The sequence below is a fragment of the Stegodyphus dumicola genome, chromosome 9 (genome assembly GCF_044657685.1).
Source record: "Stegodyphus dumicola isolate Sdum_Otavi_A_Nest chromosome 9, ASM4465768v1".
NCBI lineage: Eukaryota > Metazoa > Arthropoda > Arachnida > Araneae > Eresidae > Stegodyphus > Stegodyphus dumicola.
Window position 1 is genome coordinate 102,615,749 of NC_140776.1, and position 20,704 is coordinate 102,636,452.

Consider the following 20,704-nt stretch of genomic DNA (forward strand, 5'->3'; position numbering starts at 1 on the left):
TGAATGTTTTGACATATTGTTATTCATTTTTATTATATTGAGTTATATTTATTGGAATTGCTGAGTAAAGATTTTTTGAAGATTTGTAGCATTGATGAGAACATCACAGATTTTGGGTTTTAAGTGGGTCTGCATTTAAAAGTAAAATGGATGTCGATATGCTGAAGAAAAAGCGTGAAACGGAACGCAGTGCCTTCACTAGGACGGCTAAGATCCTAAAGACCAAACTTTGTAAAGATGTTCAAGCGAATAGAAATTTATTGAAAGACAAAATTTTGAAGTTGCACACGATAATGTCTGAGTTGAGATCTTGCGATTCAGAAATACTAGATTCATTAATTAAGGGGAAAGAGGATGATCTGGAAACAGAGGTCATAAGCTGCAAGGAATATTCAGATGAGTTTATCACGCTTAATCGTCGGGTGAACGAGAATATAGATAATGCGGATGACCGTAGTGTCAATATAAGTTCTAACGCGGATAGTAGCATAAGTGTTTCTAATGGAAAACGGTACAAGTTGCCGAAGATTCAAATTAAAAAATTCGATGGACAATTATTAAGTTACCTCACATTTTGGGGTCAATTTAAGAAGATCCATGAGGATAAGGAACTTAATGACGTTGACAAATTCCATTATCTAGCTCAATCAATGTTACCAGGAACTCGGCCTAGTAAGTTGATTGCTATCCTTTAACAGCTGAAAATTACCCAAAAGCTGTTTCTGCGTTTAAGGAACATTTTGGCAACAAGGAAATTTTAACTGAGATATATGTGAGGGAATTGTTAAAATTAATTATCCATAATGTGCGATTACAAGGGAAGGATCGGTTACCACTAGTGTCATTGTTTTACAAAATCGAATCCCACCTCATATCTCTAGAGCCTTTAGGTTTAGCCCTAGATACTAATGTTTCCTGGTTATATCCCATGGTCGAGTCTTGTCTGTCGGCTGAGATGCTTCGAGTATAGCAGAGAAGCGTTTTGTTCAGTAAGAATGATCACGTCTCTCAAATCTCTGGAATTTTTGCATAAAGAAGTCGAAGGAGAGCAGAGAGTTAAACTAAACAGGTCTGGATTTGAAATTTATTCTACTTCGTGCAATGAACTTTCTAAAGATGTAAAAGCTAAGACCAAAAAAACCTATCGCGAGTGCAGCAAGTCAAAAGTTGCTGTCAAAGAACAAAAATGTGTGTTTTCCTTAAAATCTCACGAAAGCAAAGAATGTTTCACACCTCGATCGATGCACTTAAAGGAAAGATTAGACAAATTAAGAGAATTAAAATGCTGCCTCCGCTGCCTTAAGCCAGGGCATTTTGCGAAGCACTTGTCAAGACTTTTATGTCTTTTGACTTGCATTGGAAACATCCTATGTCCTGAACAGTAACAAGGAGCTTACTAAAGCTATGTTCAAGTATGTGTGAAATAGACAACACCAGCAGGAAGGGTGTACTAAACCCTTTATTCTCTATAAGATACAGGTGCTCCCGTACTTCGAGATACAGAGACCATCCACTTGTGGTCTAACCGTAAAAAAAATATAAAACTACAAACTAAAATTTTAACTAAAAGCTAACTTTGAATTAGTTTACAAATGCCTAACACTAAGCCTGGCCTTTTAAAAGGTTACGTACGTAGTACGCAAACTGCTGAAACTACAATACGTTTTAAATATCAAGAGGACTAAACCTCTGGCCTTAAAGGCAAGCAGCAACTGATTCAAACCTCGTAAGAATGCAGAGGCAAGGTGGCTCACTTCTCCTCTCTCTCTCTAACTCTTGGCAAAAGGGCACAACTTAAATACTTGGCTGTTAGCAAGTGCAATTTGCATAAACAAGTTAACACATTTAATTCTGGTTGGAAGTGGAAAAAATAAGAAAAGATAGTACAGTTTTAAAATAAAATAAGTATTAGTAAAACTTAGAATCCTTACATACTTCCTGCCAGAGTTAATTATTTTGAAAGTGAGGTCTAAACGAGTTTGTTGAAAACTTTTAGTTCTAGATCCTAAGTCTAACGTGAGGCCAATCTTTTACAAAAACTCCTCACTAAAGACTATCTATCCTAGAAATTAAAAAGTCGTTTTTATATGCTCAGCTTCTTGGACAATTACTTTTCATCTGTACTGCATCTATAAACAGGAGTTTTTCTTAGTTGAATTTGGTTCCTTCCAGAGATCTGGAAGGAAAACTAATGTTTAATGAAACGTTAAACATCAAATAGCAAATAACATAAACACGTATATTTTTCTTTTAAAACTCTATTCTTATTTCATTCATACCATTATTTAAATATGTCCTCGTGCTCTCTGACATGTGTTGTAAAGAGAAACACGAAATACGTGCGGGTCTATATACAAGTGTTCAACACTACCGCCTACAGTGAAACCACTAACTTGTGCCACGGCTAAAAACGACTAAAAAATGCAATGGGCTGCTTTTTTTGGGGAAAGTACTGCTCCTGCAGCATAATCCAAGGCCTCCGCCGAAATTTTTAAATCCTCGTCGTTCTCAGGAAATTTCAAAAGAGAGGCTTGTGTTAACGCTTGTTTTAACTTTTCAAAAGCACTATTGGCTTCGGCTGTCCACGAGAATCTGGCATTTTTCCTTTTTAGTTTTAACAGTGGCTCAGCAATAGTTGCAAAGTCTTTTATAAAGGACCTAGAATATGAACAAAGTCCTAGAAAAGAAGACAGCTTCTTCGCGTATTTTGGCGGCGGATAGATTCGAATTGCAATTATTTTTGATTTATCCGTTCCGATTCCTTTCTGAGAACTTTTATACCCCAAATATCGTAATTCAGTGGCTGCGAATATATACTTTTCAGCATTAACCTTTAGACAGGCCTCATTTAATAATGAAAACACCTCTCTCAAATCTTTTATATGTTGATCCAAATTATCACTAGTAGTAATGATATCGTCTAAATATATAAAAGTGTTTTTTCCTAGGACGGGTCTTAACACAATGTCCAGACATCGCTGAAGTGTTGTCGGTGCCCCTGAAAAGCCAAACGGCATATGCAAGAATGCATAGGTGCCAGACTTAGTTATAAAAGCGGTCTTAGGCACATCTTCAGGCTTTACGCCTATTTGGAAGTATTCCGATGTTAAATCTAACGTAGCCATATACTTTGTAGAAGTTATGTTCCTTAAAATTTCTCCAATAATAGTTAAAACATATACCGGATATTTAGTAACGCTGTTCAATTTGCGATAGTCAATTGCGAAATGCCACCGTTTTGGGTGTGTAACCGGATAATCGTTATTTTCTTACATAGAACAATCGGGTTGGCATAACTACTTGAGATGGGCGTTATGACCTTTTTTACTTAGCATGTCTCGAATGTGCCACTCTATAATTTTTTCTTTAGTCTTATCATAACGATATGGCTTCTGGTGAACTGGCAGTGAATCTCCTGTGTCGATTTCATGATTTGTAACTTGCGTAAATTTGGGACTATCACTGAATAAAGTAGAAAATTCACTTGCCACTTGGCGAATTTTTTCTTGCGCTCCCATAGGCAGGTGGTGGCGATTTAATGTAGGGAGTTCCGTTTTTACTTTCAGCACTGGTTTCATGGTCAGCTTAAGGGACGCTTGGATGAAATCAAGCGTTGCTTCGGCCTCTGAAAGAAAGCCTATCCCTAAAATAATGTGTGCTTGCAGATTTCTTAAGATAAAGAACATAACTTTTACCTGCTCCTCCTTAATACGTACGTAGAGTGGTACTTTACCTATGCATTTACATCGTCCCCCCTGGGCAGCTAGCACCATCGTATTATCCGAATTATATATTTTATATTTACGAAAGTATTTCCTAAAAAAATCTGCCACGCAGGAACACTGCGCGCCTGTGTCCAGGAGTGCGATGGCTGGAATATTGTTCACCCATCCTTCAATCTTCGAAAGAACCAAATTTTTTACACTCACTGTATTGAACTTGAAAGAAGAGGGATTTTCTTGGCCTTCGGACTTCCACACACTCCCGTCAGCAGAAATCTGTTTCAGTTTAAATCTCCTTTCTTGTTTCTCAGACCTTTCTTCTTTTCCGCTGGCCTTCAAACTTTTTTCTGACTTATTATTGAATTGTTGACGTTCGCCGATTGCTTTTGAATACTCAGGTTTCTTTGACGACTCATTCGACTTGCTTCCGTAGCCGTGATCTTGCCTCTGCTGTGGTCTTGGCGTACCAAATTGGCTTCGTTGCTCGTACTGGCGTCTTCTTTCAATGTCCGCCGTTCTTCTGCATTCAAACTGGACTGCAAGCTCGAACAACTTATCCAAGGCGTGGGATTCCTTAATTCAATAAAGTCTTGCACTTGAGAAAGTAACCTAGGCAAAATACCTTGTATTATTTCAGGATCCGGCCGGCTTCCGTACAAAAGCTTAAATAATTTTATTTTCCGTAAAATAAAACTTAACAGATCTTCAACTCTTTGCTGATATGTGCTGAAGAGTTCCGCTTCTAATTTCGTACGATTCTTTAGGACAGGATAGGCCTTTACTAAGGCAGTCTTGAAATTTTCGTAAGTGTAGGTGGGAGTTCCCAGTTAGCCCAAGAAATTTTTCCAATGCCCTTGAACCAATTAAGCGCTTGACCCCTCAAAGCACTGGTAGCTAAGGTGACTTTCTGGAACTCATGGACTGGATACAGCATGAAGTGGTCATCTAACGTTTCCAAAAAGTGATTCACAGGTGTATATCCATCAAAGCTTGCTTATGGTTTCATCGATGCCCACATGGTCTGGGCGATGTATCCGAATCGTTCTAGAGTGGCAGCTGACATTTCTGGATTCTAAGCCGCTGCTGCAGGCACCTCAGATTCTTCTTAAAACTCAGCCAAGATTCTTCTTCTTTGGGCGCCACTGTCAGCAATTGTATGTCTTTTGACTTGCTTTGGAAACATGCTACGTCCTGAATAGTAGCAGGAAGTTTACTAAAGCCATGTTTAAGTATGTGTGGAATAGACAACACCAGCAGAAAGCGTGTACTGAACCCTTTATTCTCTATAAGATACAGGTGCTCCCGTACTTCGGGATACAGAGACCAACCACTTGTGGTCTGAACGTAAAAAAATATAAAACTACTAACTAAAATTCTAACTAAAAGCTAACTTTGAGTTAGTTTACAAATGCCTAACACTGAGACTGACCTTTTTAAAAGGTTACGTAGGTAGTACGCAAACTGCGGAAACTACAATACGTTTTAAATATCAAGAGGACGAAGCCTCTGGCCTTAAAAGCAAGCAGCAACTGATTAAAAACTCGTAAGAATGCAGTGGCAAGACGGCTCACTTCCCCTCTCTCTAACTCTTGGCAAAAAGCCACAACTTAAATACTTGGCCGTTAGCAAGTACAATTTGCATAAACAAGTTAACACATTAAATTCTGGTCGGAAGTGGAAAAAATAAGAAAAGATAGTACAGTTTTAAAACAAAATAAAGATCCTTACGCAGTGTCCACAGATTAATCAATGCTATTTGTGTAGGCGATGTCGCCCTATAATTTTGTGCCCGGAGGTATCAGAAAATAATGCTGACAATAAGAGAAAGCGAAAAGAGTCAGTAACGGTACAAATTACAATGTCCTCTCCCTTAGGTATGAATGAAGTCACTCTTATGACGTTAATGGTTGAAATAGTTGTAGGCACTGTAAAGTAGGTGGTCAGGTGCCTCTTGGATTGTGGATCTCAACGATCTTACGTTTTAAAATTCACAGTTGAAGCTTTAAATCTAAAAAGCTTCTGAGAATTTAACTCGTGCGTTATTTGGGGGAACAAGGACTGAGTCAAAATTTCACAAGAGATATTCTATAAGCCCGGTTGGAAAAAGCAGTGTACCAATTTAGTTTTCTGGATCAAAATACCATTTGTGGAGGTATACCACGCATACCTAAAGGACCGTTAGTGAAGGAATTAAAAAGACACCGAATTTGGATTTCAGATCTGGGTGAGGGTCACCGGAAATAGAAATCCTCATAGGGAGTGATATTTATGGGCAAATACTTACTGGTGAAGTAATTCAGCTTGAGGGTGGTTTGACAGCCATAAATACTAAACTGGGATGGACGCTGTGCGGGGAATCGAAAAGAACGATTATCCAAAGTTTTGAGAGTAATTGTGTTCTTAGTAAGTGTATGGGAGGGGAATCAGGCCAATATTCAAGATTTAATGGAAGAATATGGTGAGGTGCTGACCACCGACAAATTGACAGATCTAAGTCGCAAAAGGAGGGTTAGATCGCTAAAGATTATGAAAGAGATCTCAATAATTAGTTTACTCCAGACGAAAATTCTGTTGCAGCAGAAATTAAAAGGGGAGTGATTGTCAATTTGAGTATAAAATTAAAAGATACCGAGTGGTACAAGCCTTTTTCGAGTATTTATAAAATAGTTCGAGTATTCTGCTGGGTTCTACGCTTTGCTAATAAAACCTAAAGAAACCCTCGTATGCTTCGGATACCCTAACAGTAGAAGAAAAAACTATCGCCGAAACATTTTTGTGGAATTTAGAGCAAAGGAAACACTTTCAAGAGAAAGGAGATTCCGTCCACGGACTGTTGGTAGTGAGAGGCAATGACGGAGTCCTCAGAGTTGAAACTAAAAATTATTGAACGTGATAATGAATTCTGCTTCCTTTATCTATTAATTATAAGAAACAATTAATTTCTTTCGTAATTATTTTTTTTTTCTTACTGCTTTCCTTTTCAACCATTTTCTTCTTAGGGACCATAGTTATAGTACAGTTTCGAAAGAACAATCGTTAGATATAATTATGAACCAAGCTATGTGTCTGAAGAAAGCATGATGTGAAAGAAGTTTAAAAATGATAGAATAACGGAAAAATGCAAAAGGGCTGTATATTAAATTAACACAAAAAGGTCAAAAACTGAGGTGCAGGTACCATTAACGTGCGACTCTTCTGAGCTGGGCTGTACCCTAGCTGGGCAAAACCCACGGAAATGAAAGTACCTTTCGATTAATTTACAATCACCTCTCGTTAGCCATGTTGCGGATTAACCGGACTTTGTTCAAGATAAGTTTATTTTATCAATTTGAAACGATAGAAAATTTAATTTTATAAACTATAAAAGTAAGCCAAACTGTTTCCGACAAAACTTGTTGCTTCAATAAAGCTATATTGAGTATATGCTGCATTTTAAGGCATGTGATACGTGTTTTACATATGAAACACTACTTAAAACTGTGTTTCATACACAGCATGGTGCAATACTGTAATGCACTATCCTGCTTGTGCTTTGGTGAATTATCTTAAATAGTATTTAATGCGATGGATATTATAACTTATCTCTGCCATTGGGTTATGCTGAATTAATTGTATGAACTGTAATATTCGTATTGAGCATCATACTATGTAACAGAGATGTTCGAATAGATTATGAATGTTATTCAAAAATATTGTTATGTATGTTGAGTGCGCGCGAAAATGGCTAATTGTTATTCATTTTAATAAGTTTTTAATATTCCAAAAGATGTATTAAAAATTGCAGATTGCAGCATAATGTAAACAAGCATAAAGTAATCGGAATAATATATTGTGATGCCAAATAGTACATGAAAACGCGTAAAACTAACCTTGAGAGTATATAATGTTAATAATATTTGGAATGTTCTGCTGTATTTATGATACTGCTAATTTATACTATAAAAAATGCTAAATGAACACTAAATAGTACAGACAGTTACATAACATAAAATGTAACCTATGATAGAGAATTTTAATAGCCATATTTATGAATATGCCTTTTTTTAATGACTGTCTTCAGTCCGGCCAGGCCTTAGCCGATGCCTGGAAGTATATATTATATGTATATTGTTTCTTTCTTTTACAGGTGCAGCTGTAGTATTTATTCAGTTTGAAAATTAATTCTTAGGCCGTACGTGGTTTATGGTGGTCTCTGTACGAGAAATACAAAAAGGAAAAGAAAAAGAAACTTATACGTTGATGCCAGTTATAAACGGAGTATTTTTCGTTTCTAATAAAGTTTCTTCTGTTATTTATAGCATGTTCATTTTGTTTTGAATTCTCATTTAATTTACATAATTACTTAAACTAACTCTGCAAATTAATTTACTTGATACAGGTAAATCGTTCATAGTATATTTTGTCTTAATTACAACGTGGGTTATTGCTCTTTGCTGCACTTTCTTAGCTGTCCTCGGATTAGCGATGATTTTGGGTTAAAAGGGAATGTTGTCTGTAGTATTGCCATCAGATCGGAGGATGGATGCATATTAGTGTTTTCTTAGTCCTTTATATCGTTTTTCATGACGAATATTCCACTCATTAATCAGGTTTTTATTATTCTCTACAGGTTCAACAAAAGTCATCTACGGTTTTATCGGGAAATCTGTAGAACTGAACTGCACAGCCGGGCCTTTCTGTGATCAACTTACAGCACTTGTTTGGACGAAGGAAGACCAAAGTCAAAATCCAATCCACAGATTGGTTTTTTCATATTCCTTTCATCCTAAATTACCTAGCTTAATCGGAGAGAAATATCGCGAGAGAATAGACTTTGCTTTCAGTAATTATTATGCACGTCTGAAATTACATCACTTAACAGCTAAGGATGAAGGCATTTATACCTGCGAATTCTATTCGTTGGTGAATCCTCAGAATTGTAGTTATTTCTCTCCTTTTGTCAAGCTATACATCCTGAGTAAGTTGTCGTTAAAGAGTATTTTTTATTTTTACCATCCACGCTTTTAAAATTATTTTAATAAAAATGCTAGATGATTACATTTTTTGCTTGTCGCGGCTTTGAAAAATGACGCCATGAAGCTTTTCATGAAAATGATTGCTAAGCAGGAGAGGCCATGACCAAAGTGCTCCAGTCCCTTGTTAATTTTTTGAGCCTTTGAATTGTTTTCGTACTTTCAATGTCCTCGGTTTCTGCATGGTATGCCACTCTCCTCCCGGTACCGTCTCGTTCTTATACCAGTTCCGGCATGGAAGACAACGTGCCTATCGGATCATTTTTACTTCCTTGTACGAAGTAAAAAGGAAGTATTGTAATCGCAAAAAGTTTCAGGCATCATATTTCAACGCAAATATCCGTTTTCACCGCTATCGAATGCAATTTAACGATGTTTTTACTTGACATATGTACGTAAGGACAGAATAAAGGACTCTTTTCCCAAAAAAATTGTAAAACTAATTAAAAATGAATTCTGAAGAGAATTTTTAGTGGCATCTGTGCGTACGTACGTGTTTATCTCGCATAATTCGAAAACGAGTAGCCTCAGAACGTTGCAATTTTGTATACAGGACTGCTATAACATGTAGATGTACACCCAGTATTTTCGTTGCAATCGGCCGCACCAAAAGTAAATAAATATATGTATATATACATCCACTCTGTTACTCGGCTCAGTGATCTGTTTCTTTATTCTTATAAAATTGTAAATTGTGCATTTTTTGCTTTAAAAATGATCGAATTATGCTGTTCTTATCTTCCAGTTAATGTTTTTATGCTTTTAGTAAATCCGTATGCAATATTTTTAGAATTATTAACAGTTTAAAACTTGTTTAAGTGCCGCTAAGCCTAATAATTTTTGCCATGTCGGCCGTTGCTTGTTTACATTTGAAACAACAGAATAGTAGATTTGTTGCCATTCTAGAGAAAGTTGACTCTAGAGAAAGTTGAAAGCTTCGCAATAACAAAGATAACATCTTCTTTTATTATTGCGAATTAAATCACGCTTAATCCATCTGGAATTTATTAGAGGAAATAAGTGTTTAAGATTTACTTCATGATTTTCAATACAGACATTTTGAGTTTTTATGTATTTTTGCCTTGTTGCGTAGTGAGAACTGAATTAATTGAATGAGAAATACTGAATCGTCTGTGAAAAACTGTTTCTTTTCTTCCCCCCCCCTTTTCTTTTTTTTTTTTTTTTTTGTGTCGTTCTTTCCTTAATTTCTTTTACACATCGTTTTAGATTTATTATAGTATTTGAATAGAACATGTGGCAACGATTAGATAATTCTTAACATGATATATATTTTGTGCATTCAGAATTAAAAAATAAGAAGAATAATTTTTATGAAATTTTAAAAATGCCTTACAATACATCCTGCAAGAGATGGCTCCACCAGAGCTCTAGTCAATAAAGTGCTTTCCATCCCTTCTAATAGATGGCGCCACACGAGCACTTCATTTGTTCAAAGTTTACTCATTCTTGGGACGGCGGCACAGGAGACTCCGTCGAGAGTAATCTCTGAGTTCTATCACAGCATGAGCACAAGTACTTCCATATTATTGGACACAACTTACTCGATTTTTCACGCATTTAAAAGTCAAGTATAATATATTGGTAAAGGCCGTTAATGGTCGATTGCCTCTTACTAAGTGATAAGACATAGACATAGTTAAAAAATGATTGAAACGTAGCGCTGTTAAGGGAACCTAGGGCCAGAGTGTCGCTATGGTAAACAAATATATTGAATTTTAAAGAGTGTCTTTATTCTATTGTGGGTTATGCGCAATTGGCGAAGTAGATTTAATTCAATCCAAAAAGTTTAAATGAAATGCTAGAAAAAATGCGTATAATTGAATATTCCGTACAAGAAAGTCATGTGGTGCACAAATCAGTTTTTTTTTAACAAGATAAAGCGATGTCGGTGTACTGATCATTGGTGCTGCGTCCTTGTATAGTATAATAAGAACTCCTTGAGAGCTCAAAAACGTTCACTGTGTCCTAGGCTGCAGACAATTAGCAACGTGTATTTAGTAAACCTAAATGAATATATTAAGGATTCTTTATTGTGTGTGAGTTGTCTAAATTATAGACGTTCCCTTTATATTCACTCTTAATCTTTAAAAAATGAATGATTAATGTTCGCTTATTTATTTAACTAAATATTATAAAATATGCGAGGATTATCTGCATGAAACAAGAAAGTATCTTTGTGGATATTTTTCTTGGAGAACTGGTTCGTACTTACATTATACCTGGTAAAAATTAAACATAAAGTTTAACGACCAAGGATATTTACTACCTACTCACAGGACTTTCATATGACAATATAGTTAATTAATTATCTGTGTAAAGAGATGGAGCATTTCCCATGCATACTTTTGTGGTGTAAATAGTAAACACATCCAGCTACAGTTGGGAAATCTGAGCTTGAGAATCTTCGGGAGAGCACAACTGCGATTTCTCGCATTTCGAAAAAATGTAATAGTCACATGCCTTTCTTCACTCGCCCTTTAAGTGAGGCAGAGCGTAAGAAATTATCGTATACCTCAATTCAGATTTTCCGCTGGGAAATGTATACGCAGAATCACTTAAGTGCACCAGTGGCATTATAGTAATAAGCCGGTCAGGCTATGCGGAATATTTGTGGCGTAAATTATCGTATTTTCCTTGTGTTCTTTATAGTGTAAATAATAGAGAGTACATCCTGCTCGCAACTGAAAGACACTGGTTCGAGTCTGGAGGGCGACAAAAATCATTTTCTGTGCTTCCCAAACCGTAATGCTAATGCGTCTGTGAAAATAGTGTTTTCGAAGCAAGAAATCTAAATCAAGAAATCTAAATTAAATTTGAGCAACGCATCTGCAAAGCAATAAACTCAACTTTTTCCACTGATTTTAGTCAGGTTTTTAAATGGTAACTAATACATCTGAATCTGCTTTTTCCGAATTGTGAAGAACTTACAGAAGAAAAAAGGAGCATTTTATATGGGAAGTTTTTTTCGATATTTATGCAGGTCGGTATCTGCTATTACAGATTTAGAAACTGGAAAACTGAGACGAAATAATGTAGTTATGGCAGGTTTCACTGATGATACCAAGCCAGACTCTTTTCCCGTGAGCATCTCGGCAGTCCTAGAAGCTAATCCAGATTCTTTAGGAGAGATTTCATTTTTAAACCGTTCTCCCTTTTCCCTCTAAAAGAAGGTGATGATGGCCTCTTTTAATTTCAACGTTAACTAATACCAGTTAAAGAGAACGCATATCTGTATTATGACCTTTTTTTCGGTTACCCCCGCGCGGAACATTATCGGACAACACTTATTCGTCTCATGTTAATTCTTACTGCATTTTGCGTCATGCGTTTACTAGTTTTGCCAAGATATAAAACAAGAAGCAATCTGCGATCTCCATCCGTGCATTTGGTCAAAAGATAACGAGTGTTTCATTTATCACGCAACGAAAGTGTATATAAGATGCAGACAAAAAAAAAAAAAAATGCAATATGCACCAAGAAAGTGTTAAAATGAGAACTCGGTATAACTTCGAAAGAATTTACTTGGCTTTTTATTTAGCACGGTAATATGAAGATAGAATCAAGCTGCGAAGAATAATAATCTTAGATAGTAAATGCCCTCCGAAAATCAAAGATCTGTGTTATTATTTAACTAGCCTCGAAAATATATTTCTTTGCCCAAACCCGTCAATAGAATGATGGAGGTATACTAATGGATTTTGGCTAATAGCGGGCCCGACTTAGCGGATTATTACTAGGCTACCATTATTGGGTCTACCAGTGGCCACGTGGATAAGTGTGTGTGTGTGATTATGGCAAAGCCTCGAGGGCTATCTGCCTAAGGGGAGGGATGCCTTCGTGGAGGACTTTCTAATTGAAATTGGCTCGTATACATGTTACACATGGGGAAAACCACAAAAACGCCCATGCAGCCAACCCGTTCGCGGGATTCAAACCTCGGACCGAACTACCAGTGTTCAGTGACTTTACAGTTACCGCTTGGCCGCTGGTGGGCCCCACGTGGATAAGACTTCTGAACAATATTAATTCAACTAGGATTCAAATCCCAGCAGACCGGTTTTATGGATGCTTTCTTGGTATTCTAACCATGCGATGTAAATGATATTTCAGATTTTTCTCGAAATGTTCGTTTCGAAAGCATTGCTTTTCTTAGGGAGGATTCCTTTCTTTTCCTCGTGTGCTTTTATAATCAATTAACTTAACTCTCTGTTATCTTAAAAATTGACAAAATATGAATTCATTAAATGGGAAGTTTAAAAAATAGGTGCTCGGAATTAAGATCGCGACAAAGCAAACAAGAATTACCTACCTAAACAGAGGGACACTTTCGTAGTGAGCTTAATGGAAAACAGGATTTTATTTTAGTTACAAATGCGTTGCATTGAATAGGATTATTTAGATTGCATCAAAGTACGCCAGCACTATCTGCCTAACAGGAGGGATGTTTTCAAGGACAATTTTTATATAGAATTGGGCTCGCATTCACCTAACATATGACGGAAACCACGAAGACGCTCATGCAACCATCCTGTTTCATTCCATGCGAGCAAAACTACAAACCAGGCAGGCAGGTCATTCACCAGGATTTGTTTAAGTGGGAATTACCAGTCTTCAATGTCTTACCCGTTGTCCGCGGATGAGCACAACTAAGGGCTAAGAAATTATTGTGCCCAGCTACTTTTCCCGTAAAGGTTCAATAAACATTATCTTTTGCTTCACAAGATCATTTTCAGAAAGAATGTTTAAAAAGATTTTTGAATATTAATATTACATAAATTTCAATATAAATGCTGTGACTTTCATAATTAATTAATCAATAAAATTTTCTCTTTTGCAGAGCCAGGCCAGAAGATACCTTTTCGAGAAGAATCTGAAATATTAACGAAAAACGAATTTTCGAAAAAAAATTTAGTTGAAAAAATGGCGAGTTCCTCACCCAGAAGATTTCTGTTTTGGAATATCATGTTCAATATTTCAACAATTGCACTATTCGTATTGCTACAAACTTCGCTGTTCAAATAGTTCTTTTACGAAATAAAATATGTTTAAGAATTATACATAAATAATTTGAAACTTTGTAATTCATATTCTTTTCTGCAATATACACGTGGTTTTGTAATTCTGCTTGCATTATTATGCAATAAAACTTTTCCCATTAAAAAACGTTTACCAGAAATAAATTTGATGGCAGGGATTTTTGCAATGAAGTTTGGCAACTGTGGGTATAAAATCATTTTTTTTTTTTTTTTTTTTTTATTTTACAAGATTTACAAAATATTGTTGCGTGCGTACGGGTTCGTTATGAAATGAATGCACAAGTCCGATGAAAAATGAACAAAAATTTATTATTATCACAACAAAAATGCTTAAATTTTCTCAAATTATCATGCAGTATTACAATATCTCACAGTAGTTTTCTTTTAACTACTCAAATGTCCAATAGAACGTAATTCAAAACAGCTAAAGAACGCTAATCCGCGAATTCGCTACAATCAACAACAGTAGTTTTCTAAACAACAACAAACTAAGCAACTACTACAAACTGAGGTGTTTTCCTCCTTTTATAAGATTTTAAAATCACGCGCTAGAATTTTCCAGTACTTTCTCGAAATCAAAAAGAGATATTTATTTATTTAATGCACGCGCTCTTGTATTTTCAATTTTCCGACTTAGCTTTCTTTTAATATTCGTCACGCGCTGCACTGCGCGAGAAATAAAACCATTTAATTTATAATTGAACTAACATTAGCTTTTTAAGTACCAAATTCGTAACAATATACATACGTATATAATAATAACAAGCCTGAATATGTGCATTTCTAAATTACAAAATTTACATTTTCATAAACTAAATAAATAAAAAAATTTTCTCCCAGAGGTAAATACCACCTTATATTATTAATTATGTATTTTTTTGGCCTATGCTGAATTGGAGAAGAAATTATTAGGTCTTATTTTAATTATGCTTAATATTCACTGTAAACTATCGAGTTTTCGTACCATCTGAAGCTAAAATCCTAGAGCAGCGGTTCTCAATATTATTTATTTATCAATGAAAAACAATGATTTTTAATGTCGGATGCTAATTATACTTCTCTTTTCAAATTATATCCGGTTATAAAACTTTCTAAAAGTGGGAAAAAGCATAAAATATTATTATCCAATTCTCCGATTATTAACACGAGTTTTTTTACTGTCTATCTTTTATCGCTAACAGTAAACAAACTAACATTTTGTCCTTGTAATCCTAAATTTAATTCATTTAACTTTCCAAAAATATCAGCTAACTATGCTAAACACATGAACCGTAATTCACTAAATAAAAATTTTTGCAATTCAAATTTTGAATCACAGAGGAAAATTTGAATTTCTGATTGAAGTTCAAACAGACAATTTAAAACTTTGCCTCCGGATAACCACCTTACCTAGTGTAACAAAAGCGTTTCATATTCACTATTGGCATAAAATAAAAAATATTGTTGAGTTTAAAGTTAGATTTTTAATGAAATTAACAATTTTTACAGCTTAATTTAAAATGATTTTCAGGCTTGCAGGGATTGTTTTGGCTACTAAAGCTTCACGATGCATGGAGTAGTGAGTAAATTTAGTCTCAGATGCCACTTTCTTTACCTGAGAAATAACTCCACAATGTTTTACTGTTAAAGCCTGAGCTTCTTCACGGCATACGGCAATGCACTTATTCCGAGAAATATCATTTTCAGACAGAAAATTATTAATTACTTCTTGCAAAGCTCTATCATGAAGAAATTCAGAAAATAAATACTCTTCAGCAATTCGTTTATCTTCTTCAAAACGTATGTAAACTAATAATTGAACAAATTTCGTTATACCAGCACTTTCATCCAATTGCAATGCGAAATACTCACTGTGTTTCATTTTTTGAATAAATGTCCCTTTTATGCAATTTGCCATTTATTAAATTCGGGGACTTACTGTATCATTTGATAACGGAATATCGTTAAGTTCGTTAGCCGCTTTTTTATTGAATAATGTTAAAACTATACCTTTAGCTGCTGGTAATATCAGGTTTTCTTCAATACTGTGACCCTGTCCAGTTTTAGCAATTCTTACGCTTACAGGTAATAGCTTCCATATCTTTTTCATTTCAAGTAACAAAACATTTCATTACTTTTCTACTGTTTTTAAACTCCGATAAATTCATCTTAAAGAATTTTCAGATTTATCCTTTAAATTTCCATGCTTAGGTTCAAGATGTCTTTTAAGAAACGATGGTTTCATACTTTGATTGGATGATAGTTTACCGCAAATAACACATTGATGTTGAGGGTCCATTTCATCTCCATTCCAAGTAAATCCAAATGATAAATAATTTTCATTATATTTTCTATAAACAATTTTTCTTTTCCTTCCAATATTCATATTGCTAGTAGATTGTCCTGGTTCCATCACCTGTGAATCTTTACTTTTCGCTTAGCTAATCCTAGCCATTTTTCCATTTTGAAAATCTAGGTTTGTAATTATTTTTTCGCAAATATTTAAATGCACAATATATTACGAGTTCTTCAAAAACAGACGACGATATTCTCAAATTCTGTAGAAAAGTAAGGAATACATGGCCACAAGACGACAAAATACCTGTTGTTAAAGACAACAAACCGAAGGAAAAAAATATTTCTCATTGAAAGTGGAGCAATATGAGCTTGGAAATGGCGACATAAAGTGATGACATGTTAATAAATATAAACTCTAAGAGAATTAATGAGGTACTATTATCTTTGTCATGGGATCTTATTTTTATTTCCTATTAAATACAGCACCTATTTCAATCAGTCCTTTTTAAAACATCATTTATGGCAAATTTGGTTATGTCTACGGCTAAAAGTATATTTTTAAAAAGTACAACATGGGAAAAACCACGAAATGTGCCATGCAGACAGATCGTTCGTCTGCTGCTAAGCGGCTATTGACTTTGAACAAAGATCAGATCGCAAAAATTTGCGAGTGTTAGAAAAAAACTCAATCAGGATGTTGGGGGTTTAATTTTTGAATTTAATAGTTAAAAATACTTTGCTTCTTTGAGTACCACCTATTTTTCGTTTGCGTATCACTGGTTGAGAGCCCCTGTCCTAGAGCACAAGCTGATAACAACAAAACTGTAGAAGCAAATTAAATATTTTTCGATTCTTCAGCTTGACGCTTTGCTTGAAGAAGATTAAGGAAACTTAGTTCAGTTACGTGTGGTGAGCCATACAATGGTTTCTAAATTTAATTGCAAATCAAATATTAACAATTAAGAGCCGGGATCCTATGCGTTTACTCACATAGCCACAAATGAAAATAATTCAGCAACAATTAGCTAAGCAGTCCAGACAAAAATATCTTAGTCACTGTGCTCCATGCCGAAGTTGCCAAATCTTTCTCTCTAAACTTAAATTCTCGCTCTTTATTTCAACTTATTTAATTTTGCGCTTTCTCGTGGAGTAGGCAAAACATTATAAGTGCAAGATAGATTCGAAGAAATAGCGTATTAATTAGAATAAACTTCATAAATTTGGCACATTTTTTTAAAACAAATCTTTCTTCTAGAAAACTTTCTTTTACAGTCTGTCACTTTCATGAAGTGCATAATTGGCTGAAACGCCGGATACGCCGCCTTACAAATGGCTACCTCTCATTAAGCTTTCCGAACTTGCACTTGCGAAACCTTTTAGCAGTGTTCACACAATGGAATTTCATTTAAACTTACTTCCTCGAGCTTAACGATCTTGAACTGGATTACATAAATAACCTTAATCGATAATTAATAACATTTATTTTAAAAAAGTGAGCATACCTTTCTAAACATTTTTTACTGCTACTACCCACAGCCATATACGTGCAACTAGTTGCAACCTACAGGCAAGTATTTGCATCCTGCTGGAATACTTTGCAACTAACTGTAGTATATTTCAACTTAAATTTCATTTGCTATTAATTATCAGTTTGTTGTTAATTGTGATCCTAATATATATTTATATTGACACATAAGAATGTCTTGCATTGAATTGGGGTCAATTAATGTGGTTCATTAACTAATAATTGGGGTTAATTAATTTTCAACATTATGGTAAATTAAAAAATAATTAATTGTGGTCCACTGTATATAATTATCGCAATCCGCAATTATACTTTGCAGTAAACTTGGACAGCATGGAAATTAACTGTGGCACTTTTGCAATTAATAGTCCCCCTGAGAAAACGAAAGAGAGAGAGAGAGTAAACGTATAAGAAAATAATATAATAAAGAGACACATTCAATAACAAATAATTTATTTATAAATCTATGCAAACATATATATATATATATATATATATATACGTATGTGTGTATGTAGATACATGTTTGTAATTAATTCAAATTAAATTAATTAATAAATATACACTGCTTATTTTTGCTAATAATAAATGTAAATATATGTATATAATTAGTGTCGAGCTATGAAAATTTATCAAAGACCTTGCACTCTCTGTTACGAAAACAAACTATAACATCGTAATTAAATGTTTTCCTTTTTTACTTCCTTCTACGAAGTAAAAAGGAAGTATTGTAATCGCGAAAAGTTTCAAACAGAAGATATTTCAACGAAAATATCTATTTTGACCGCTATCGAATGCAATTTAACGATGTTTTTGGGTGACATTCGTACGTAAGCACAGAATAAAAGACTCTTTTCCTCCAAAAAAAATATAAAACTGCTTTAAAATGAATTCTGAAGAGAATTTTTCGTGGCGTCTGTACGAACGTTTGTACCTACGTACGTATCTCGCATAACTCAAAAACCAGTAGCCTCATAACGTTGAAATTTTGTATATAGGACTGCTAAAACATGTAGATGTGCACCTCGTACCTTGGTTGCAATCGGCCGCGCCAAACCTATATACAGTGTCTCACAAAAGTGATGGGACACTTGTGCTTTACAAAAGGAAACTGTAATAAAATAAATTTAAAAAACATGTATAAATTTTTTGTGGGTGTGTTTCATACTTAATTTTAGTAACAATTATTACATAACATACATTTTCTCAAAATATTAAAATAGTAAGTTAATAAAAATACAATTGTTTAGAACGGAGCAAAAAATGGCTCACATAAGTGATGGGGCACTTACTTTCCCATCAAATATTTATCCAAAAATTTTACTTCTTAAAATGTTTTAATATTTTGTTGGATTTCCTTTTACTTTTAAAACGTGATTTAATCTTCTTGGGATGGATTCGACTAATTTTTTTTCTTTTTTTTTTTTTTTTTTTTTTTTTTTGTGATTTCTGGAGTGATTTTACCCATTCTTCTTGAAGCAATGATTTTAATTGTTGATTTGAAGAAATGGTGTGTTTGCGAATTCTTGATTCCAATTCTTGCCAAATATTCTCTATGGGATTTAAGTCTGGAGATTGTGGTGGTGTTTTTATTATTTCAGGACAGTTATACAGCAGCCAGAGTCAAACGTTCAAAGCAGTGTGCTTGGGGTCATTGTCCTGGTAGAATTTAAGATCGTACTGAAGAGTCAATTTTCGTGCTGAAGATTTCAAATTTTGGTTTATAATGTCAATATACTTGTACTGATCCATTATACTGTCAATAAAAACAAGATTACCAACTCCAGCGGACGACATACACCCCCATACCATAACTCCTCCTCCACCATGTTTTCGGGTTCTGTTTGCGAAATTCTTTCCTGGGTTTTCTCTACACCAAGATTCTACCGTCAGAACCAAATATATTAAATTTACTCTCATCAGCAAATATAACTTCATTCCAGTAATCAGAGTTCTTATTTATGTTGGATTTTGCAAAAGCCAGTCTGAGGTTTCTATTCTTTTCACTTACGAAGAATTTTTTCCTAGCTGCTCTACCGTGATATCCAGCATGTCGAATTGCTCTTCTAATAGTCTCAGGATTAACAATTATTCCATATAATGCTTGTAAATCAGCAGCAACTGTAGGAGCACTCATTCTTCGATTTTTTTTAAATATTTTGAACAATAATTCGCTTTATTCCATTGGATAGCTTTGATGGTCGGCCAGGTCTTCTTTTATCCTGAATCATATGATTCTTTTTATATCGTTTAATGATATTGAAACTATTGAATGACTCATTTTAACTGTTTCAGCAGTTTCTCTAATAGATTTTTCACGTTCAATATGCATATTAATAACTAATTTTCGAATTTCAGGCAAAGTTTCTTTTCGTTTAGCATTCATGGCTGCACAGAGCTAAAAAACACAAAAATTCCAAAACAAACTGGAGAGAAATACTGCAGACGATTTTATAAATTATTGGCAATTGCTTTTGAGTAAAAATAAATACCCCAAAAGATATTTTTATTGCTTACTTCAGACGATTTTTGTTGCATAGTACGTAGTGTCCCATCACTTAAGTGAGACATTTTCTGCTCCGTTCTAAACAATTGTATTTTTATTAAATTAATATTTTAATATTTTGAGAAAATGTATGTTATGTAATAATTGTTACTAAATTTAAGTATGAAACACACCCACAAAAAATTTATACATGTTTTTTAAATTTATTTTATTACAGTTTCCTTTTGTAAAGCACAAGTGTCCCATCACTTTTGTGAGACACTGTAAATATATTTATATATATATCCACTCTGTTACTCGGCTCAGTGATTTCAGTTTCTTTACTCTTATATGTTTGTAAATTGTACATTTTTTGCTTTAAAAATGATTGAATTATGTTGTTCTTATCTTCCGGTTAAGGTTTTTATGCCTTTCTTAAATCTGGAAGCAATATTTGTACAATTATCACCAATTTAAAAGCTGTTTAAGTGCAGTTAAGTTTTAAATAACATGGCGTACATATTTGTTTACATTTGAAACAGCAGAATAGTAGATTTGTTGCCAATCTAGGGAGACTAAGCTTCGCGACAACAAAGATAACGCATTCATTTATTATTGCGAATTAA

The 20,704-nt window shown here is 34.4% G+C and overlaps 1 protein-coding gene across 1 annotated transcript in view; it reads left to right on the forward strand.

Annotated features, from left to right (window-relative positions):
* The window catches only part of LOC118204232 (uncharacterized), a 39,613-nt gene extending 25,792 nt beyond the window's left edge, over positions 1-13,821 (forward strand). Inside the window, exons 3-4 of the mRNA XM_035376559.2 lie at positions 8,332-8,679; positions 13,593-13,821. Of these exons, the coding sequence (XP_035232450.2) occupies positions 8,332-8,679; positions 13,593-13,777 (533 nt within the window). The 3' untranslated portion in view covers positions 13,778-13,821. The remainder of the gene's footprint in view (positions 1-8,331; positions 8,680-13,592) is intronic.
* Positions 13,822-20,704: the final 6,883 nt, after the last annotated feature.